General features: G+C 38.1%; 1 protein-coding gene across 50 annotated transcripts in view; it reads left to right on the top strand.

Moving 5' to 3' along the window:
• Positions 1–7,529, top strand: part of CAPRIN2 (caprin family member 2) — a 52,245-nt gene that overhangs the window by 34,825 nt on the left and 9,891 nt on the right. For 29 of the 50 annotated variants that reach the window (XM_017515275.2, XM_017515270.2, XM_017515269.2 and 26 more), the window contains 3 exons: positions 247–302; positions 3,084–3,188; positions 4,924–5,070. In XM_017515275.2, the coding sequence (XP_017370764.1) occupies positions 247–302; positions 3,084–3,188; positions 4,924–5,070 (308 nt within the window). The remainder of the gene's footprint in view (positions 1–246; positions 303–3,083; positions 3,189–4,923; positions 5,071–7,529) is intronic. The other 21 variants (XM_017515277.2, XM_037733743.1, XM_017515264.2 and 18 more) reach the window with 2 other exon arrangements.

Here is a 7,529-nt window from a genome sequence, read left to right as displayed (position 1 = left end):
CTTGAAATGCTACTTTGCCCATTCAACCTTAAAACATCACTCTGTGTCACAGTGGAACTAGTATTTTCCATTCTTCTACAGTTCTCTTTTTAAAACTCGAATAGATTAAAATGCATGGTGAACTTGAGACTTAGTCCTTCCAGCTAATGCCTTTTTCTGTGAAGTGTATACTTTAGTTTCCTCCTAGTTGATATGCATAAACTTTTGTCTTCCCTTAGTAGTTACTGTTTATTTTACTCCTTGCAGCATCTAAAGAACAAAATTTGTCCAGTCAAAGTGATTTTCTTCAAGAGCCATTACAGGTAACTTTCCAAATTAATCTTTTATTCTTCTTTGCTACTGAAGGAAGAAGCTCTTACTTTGGAAAGAATAATCAGACTAACTGATTCTAATGTACCTAATAAAATTATTAAACATGTTCTAAGCATATCTTGTTTTGTAGACTAAATATAACTTGTCCTAAAATGATTACCTGATGACTATGCTGAAAACATCTATTGTAATACAGGTTTGCTGACTTTAGTAAGGAGAGAGCAAGCCTGAAGAGATCAGAGGGTGCCTTGTCTAAGAATATTATGTTCTCTTGAGCTACTTAAGTTGTTTAATTTATTAGCATAGTAAAGGGTCTGTAGAAAGAAATTAATTGTGTTTAATTCATTGTTAACCAGTCCCCTACCCCCTACAGTAGTTCACATTCTGTGGAACTTATTTTTACAGAATAAACTTAGAGATACAAATGGACCAGATCACTGACATTGCTAAATGAATGCCAGTTCCATTTCCATCAATAGTAAGAAGGTTCACTTGTTTTCTCGTCATTACCTTAGAACAAAAATTTCTCTGTGTCCCTATGAAAAGCTTATGGCAGTTCTCCTGACAGTAGCTGCTTTTACTATAAGTTAAACATTTTGACAAGGTTGTTCAACAGTTGTAGCCCTTTATTTCTAAAGCTTTGGAGTAAATAACATTTGTTTACAGTGGTTTGTATATATTTTGGTGAGGTGGTGGTTCAATTTTTTTTTTTCCGTAAGAGAGATGGGTCTTACTATGTTGCCCAGGCTGGTCTCAAACTCCTGGGCTCAAGCAGTCGTCCTCTACAGTCTCCCAAAGTGTTGGGGTTACAGATGTGAGCCACTGCACCCAGCTCTTAATTTTCAAACTGTATTTGTTGAGCAGGGTATTTTAGGGTTTTTCCTACTTTCCTCCAGTTCACTCACTGCTTTTACTAAAGCAGTTAAATTTTATCTGTTCTAGCTGTTTAGGATTCTGCATAAGGCTTTCAATTGACAAATTAAAGTTTTTTAAAAGCTCTAGTCTAGGTTAGTAGTTCTCTGGTGCAGGCTGTGGGATGGGTGCATCAGATACACATTTCTAGATAAGAGCTTACACCTGTTGGAGCACAATTTTCTAGGGTGTTACCTATATTTTTAAAAGCCTCCTGGGCTGGGCATGGTGGCTCATGCTTTTAATCTCAGCACTTTGGGAAGCTGAGGCAGGCAGATCATAAGGTCAGGAGATCAAGACCATCTTGGCTAACACTGTGAAACCCTGTCTTTACTGAGGGTATAAAAAATTAGCCGGGTATGGTGGCATACGCCTATAGTCCCAGCTACTCGGGAGGCTGAGGCAGGAGAATCACTTGAACCCGGGAGGCAGAGATTGCAGTGAGCTGAGATCATGACACTGCACTCCAGCCTGGCGATGAAGCAAGACAACGTCTCAAAAAGACAAGAGCTTTCTGGATAAATCTTCGCACCCGTTTTTTGGAACATTAGTTTCAAACATGTTTATTCACCATCATCCCACCTCCAACTGGTCTACTTAAAGAATGGTAATTTGGAAGGAAGAACTGCCATCACTTCTAAATAAATACTAATGTAAATGTCTTTGTTATTAAATGAACTTTTTAACTGAAATTCAAGCCATTTAAAGATTATCAAATGGCCGAAGATGCCTTAACTTAGCATCTGTGGAATTTCCCTCAGCAGTAGAGTTATTTCCCCACAGCAGCCAGTTCTGCTTTTCTTGGGCTCTTGTCTCATTAATGACAGAGCCAAAAGAAAGACCTAGTTTTAGAAACACTCTAATCTCATGATGGTTCTAGTATTTTGGCCAGATCTAAGTTATGCCTATTTATTTGGTTATATAAAATGTTCAGAAGGGTTTCTGACATTTTTTTTCCATAAGATCGTAAAACTTAATCCCCATTCTTCTTCCTAAAAAGCAGCATACCATAATGGTTTTTTCAAGAAGGTCACAGAAACATAGTTTCTCTGTTTTGTTACCCTTCATTAGTTTCCAGTTCAGCTATTTTATTACTTGGGCTTCTGAGAACCACACAGAAGCATTTAGATAAAAGGAGTGGATTTGCTGACACTTTGAATCTTGCTGTTGCCAGATTTTTATGGGTGTCTCTGCTATATTTGAATACCTGTTGTGCCATAGAGGTCTTTCCTAGCTACTCTTTTCATTTTCTGTTGGCTACAGTTGTCACAACTTTAGTTCCTAATGTGCTTCCTCCCAATTTTTATTTTATACATACTATCAACTTTAATTTTTCACTGGAATTTTCATTCTGATTTATGTAGAGCTTATTCGTCCTGTTTATACTTCAGCCTGCCTCTTTCGGACGCTGATAGTACTTAGCGTGAAAGCATCGTTATTACGATCTCTGGCAGAGCTGTGCGTACATTGTTAAAGGTGCCCAGCACTCACCTTCCTGTGAATGGTATCTAGTGCAGGGCCAAGAATCAGTGAAAATGGGATGAGATGTGTAGTTTTGTGACCGGGCCTGGAAAGGCAGTGTAGCAGTCTGCTTGGGTTTGAATCTCAGCTCTGCCAGTTAATTGTAATGTGATCTTGGGCAAATTTCTTAACCTTTCTTTGCCACTGCTTAATTGTCAATAAAACGAGAATAGTATCTACCTCACAGATTACTGTTAGGATTAAATATATTAACATGTGTAAAGTGTGTTTAGCAGTGTTCTTGGCACATATGGCTGTTCAGTTAGAGTAACATATTAGGAAGACCAGGGCCCAAGAATTATAAAGTGAACAAAATGTGCCTTTTTTCCTGTGTCTAGGCTACTTCTTCTCCGGTTACTTGTAACTCAAATGCTTGCTTGGTTACTACTGATCAGGCTTCTTCTGGATCTGAAACAGAGTTTATGACCTCAGAGACTCCTGAGGTAAAAGACCAATTGTCTTAATTTCTTTTGTGTCTTAAAGAATAGCAGAACCAGTTTATCTTATGAATTACAGGCATGATTAGTTGAATGATGTAACATTTATACTTTATTAATGTATTGCTTTCTATAGATGTTGTGATCTTGGAACTTACACAGGTAACTTTATTGTGGCTTTGCCACATAAATAGATATAATATTGTATTGCCGTATCTAGTGCAATAAATGTCAATTTTAACATAAAAAAGTATAGGGAGCATTAAGTCAAGTTTTACATTGAAGGACTTTTACATTGAAAAAGGAGAAAAGTCTCTTATTTGTGTAACTAAAAGCTCAATAACTTTATATTGTTAATATTAGCACCTACTGAGTTGAAATGAATTAGTTTTGTTTTGGCTTTGTCAAAAGTATTTTGGGTTGGGTACGGTGGCTCATGCCTGTAATCCCAGCCTTTTGGGGAGGCTGAGGCAGGTGGATCACTTGAGGTCAGGAGTTCAAGACCAGCCTGGCCAACATGGTGAAGCCCTGTCTCTACTAAAAATACAAAAATTAGCTAGGTGAGGTGGCATGTGCCTCTAGTCCCAGATACTCGGGAGGCTGAGGCCAGAGAATTGCTTAAACCCAGGAGGTGGAGGTTGCAGTGAGCTGAGATCGCACCATTGGCTGATACTGCATTTCTCCTCCCCAGGCAGCAATTGCCCCAGGCAAGAAAGCATCTTCACTAGCTTCTGTAAATCCTTCCATGGCAAAGGGCTCTGAATAGGGCTTCCAGTCACCTCCAGCAAGTAGTTCAGTAACCGTTAACACAGCACTTTAGCCTGGGTGACACAGTGAGACTCCATCTCAAAAAAAAAAAAAGGAGTTTAGAGTATTATGTTTGTGCTTTCAATTCTGAGTTATAGTTTTTGCTAAGCTTGAGTAAATCCTTGAGATGGACATAGTAAAATGAATTTCGAGGGGTAATTTAGCAACTATCAGATATATTTTGTTAACTATTAAGGATATGTATGCATTATAGAATATAAGAAAATATAGGTAATCCTTAGTTTCTATGGTGCTGATATGATCTAAATTTAAATTATCTCATTCATCATTTTAAGAAGAGGAAGAAGTGATTGTTACCAAGTAACTCATAGCTATCTGCTTCACAATCTAGTTGAGATTGGTTTTTGGTATTTTTTTAAGCCTTTGGATTTATAATCTGTTATGTCAGGAACTTGTGGCTTCCTTAGGTAAGGATTACTTAAATTGGATTAGAATTGTTTTCTGTTTTAGGTAGCTGACTTAGAAATCCACTAATAAGTGTTTAAAATAGAGAAAAATTAATACTAGACAACTAACCCAAGGTTTTTCTTAAATCCAATTCTGCTGTATAAATTTTGAATAATACTAGGTTCTTAACTGGAAAGTACCATTTCAGGGTTTGAAAAGGACTAGGTGCTTGTAAAAAGTTGAGTCCCTCATCTATTAGACTGATTATTGGTAAGACTCTGACTTAGTCAGCAAGCTGTGCAAAGCAAATACTGGTGTGCATCCTCAGCAATTGAGATTTGAAATTGTAAGCAAAAGCTATTCTTTTGCATTCCTGTGTCCAAATGTCATCCTAAAGAACTTGCTGACTTATGCCAGTTTGTGTTTTAGAGTAAGTTAACTGCTTGTTTTGTGTTTGGGTTTTAGAGTAAGTTAACTGCTTGTTATGTGGCAGGTGATTGGCTGATACTGCATTTCTCGTCCCCAGGCAGCAATTCCCCCAGGCAAGAAAGCGTCTTCACTAGCTTCTGCAAATCCTTCCATGGCAAAGGGCTCTGAACAGGGCTTCCAGTCACCTCCAGCAAGTAGTAGTTCAGTAACCATTAACACAGCACCCTTCCAAGCCATGCAGACAGTGAGTATAAAACATGAATGATGATTGCAGTTAATTATTCCTGTTAAAAAGCCATTGTTTCTCTTGCATAATTATTGGATACTATGTGAAAAGTTTGCCTTTTGTAAAACTTATTTGGGTTGGTAGAATTATATTTGGACAATGGCAATACTGTTTGTGGCAGAAGAATAGAAAATCCACAGCCTCTAGAATTTTGAATAGGTGTTTTATCAGAGCACAATTCCCTCTTTCAGAATTAGTAACAGGCAAAGCTGAGGACCCATATTAAACAAACAAAATGTGTGAGTGAGAAACAGGGTTTTCTACTAACAGCTTAATAATACTAATTATTAATGTAGCCTTGTAGTATAGTTTGAAATCAGGTAGCGTGATGCCTCCAGCTTTGTTCTTTTTGCTTAGGAGTGTCTTGGCTATGCTGGCTCTCTTTTGGTTCCATATGAAGTTTAAGGTGTTTTTTTCCAGTTCTGTGAAGAAGGTCATTGGTAGCTTGATGGGAATAGCATTGAATCTGTAAATTACTTTGGGCAGTATGGACATTTTCACGGTATTGATTCTTCCTAACCGTGCGCATGGAATGTTTCTCCATCTGTTTGTGTCCTGTCTTACTTCCTTGAGCAGTGGTTTGTAGTTCTCCTTGAAGAGGTCCTTTACATTCTTTGTTAGTTTTATTCCTAGGTATTTTAGTCTTTTTATAGCAATTGTGAATGGCAGTTTGCTCATGATTTGGCTCTCTCTTAGTCTGTTAATGGTGTATAGGAATGGTTGTGATTTTTGCACGTTGATTTTGTATCCTGAGACTTTGCTGAAGTTTCTTATTGGTTTAAAGAGATTTGGGGCTGAGGTGATAGGGTCTTCTAAATATACAATCATGTCATCTGCAAATAGAGACAATTTGACTTCCTCCTTTTCCTAATTGAATACCCTTTATTTTTTATTCTTGCCTAATCGCTCTGACTAGAACTTCCAATACTACATTGAATAGGAGTGGTGAAAGAGGGCATCCTTGTCTAGTGGCGGATTTCAAAGGGAATGCTTCCAGTTTTTGCCCATTCAGTATGATATTGGCTGTAGGTTTGTTGTAAATAGCTTTTATTGTTTTGAGATACATTCCTTCGATACCTAATTTATTGAGAGTTTTTAGCATAAAGGGCTGTTGAAGTTTTTCGAAAGCCTTCTCTGCATCTGTTGAGATAATCATGTGGTTTTTGTCTTCGGTTCTGTTTATGGGGTGGATTACATTTATCGATTTGTGTATGTTGAACCAGCCTTGCATCCCTAGAATGAAACCTTCTTGATCGTGATGGATAAGCTTTTTGATGTGCTTTCGCAATTGGTTTGCCATTACTTTATCGAAGATGTTCCTCCTGGATATTGGCCTGAAGTTTTCTTTCTTTGTTGAGCCTCTGCCAGGTTTTGCTATCAGGATGATGTTAGTCTCATAAAATGGCCAACAAAAACATGAAAAAATGCTCATCATCACTGATTATTAGAGAAATGCACATCAAAACCACAGTGAGGTACCATCTCACACCAGTTAGCATGGTGATCATTAAAAAATCTGGAGACAACAGATGCTGGAGAGGATGTGGAGAAATAGGAACACTTTTAAACTGTTGGTGGGAGTGTACATTAGTTCAACCATTGTGGAAGACAGTGTGGCAATTCCTCAAGGACCTAGAACTAGAAATACCATTTGACCCAGTAATCCCATTACTGGGTATATACCCAAAGGATTATAAAACATTCTATTATAAAGATGCATGCATACATATGTTCATAGCTGCACTGTTTGCAATAGCAAAGACCTGGAACCAACTCAAATGCCCATCGAAGATAGACTGGACAGGGAAAATGTGGCACATATACACCATGGAATACTATGTAGCCATAAAAAATGATGAGTTTGTGTCCTTTGTAGGGACATGGATGAACCTGGAAATGGTCATTCTCAGCAAACTGACACAAGAACAGAAAATCAAACACCACATTTTCTCACTCATATGGGGGTGTTGAACAATGAGAACACATGGACACAGGGAGGGGAGCATCACACACTGAGGTCTGTTGGGGTGTGCCAAGGGAGGGACAGCAGGGGAATGGGGAGGTCGGGAAGGGATAACATGGGGAGAAATGCCAGATGTAGGTGACGGGGGGATGGAGGCAGCAAACCACATTGCCATGTGGGTACCTATGCAGCAATCCCACATGATCTGCACACGTACCCCAGAACCTAAAGTACTATAAAAATAAATAAATAATTAAAAAAAAATAATACTAGTATCAGTACTAGTGTTATTCCCTAACATCAGTAACCTGAAATACCAGACACATACATGGGTGTTCTGTCATTGCAGAAACTTGCATTTCATTTTATCCTGGTCTCAAGATGGTTTTTGGAGATTTGTTCAGATTTGTGTGGTGTTTTGAATTATGCAGCCTTTTTTTTTTTTTTTTTTTTT

The sequence above is a fragment of the Cebus imitator genome, unplaced genomic scaffold (assembly GCF_001604975.1).
Source record: "Cebus imitator isolate Cc_AM_T3 unplaced genomic scaffold, Cebus_imitator-1.0 Scaffold545, whole genome shotgun sequence".
NCBI classification, from domain to species: Eukaryota; Metazoa; Chordata; class Mammalia; order Primates; family Cebidae; genus Cebus; species Cebus imitator.
Note: the sequence above shows the minus strand (reverse complement) of the source record. Positions and strands in the feature narration are given on the sequence as shown.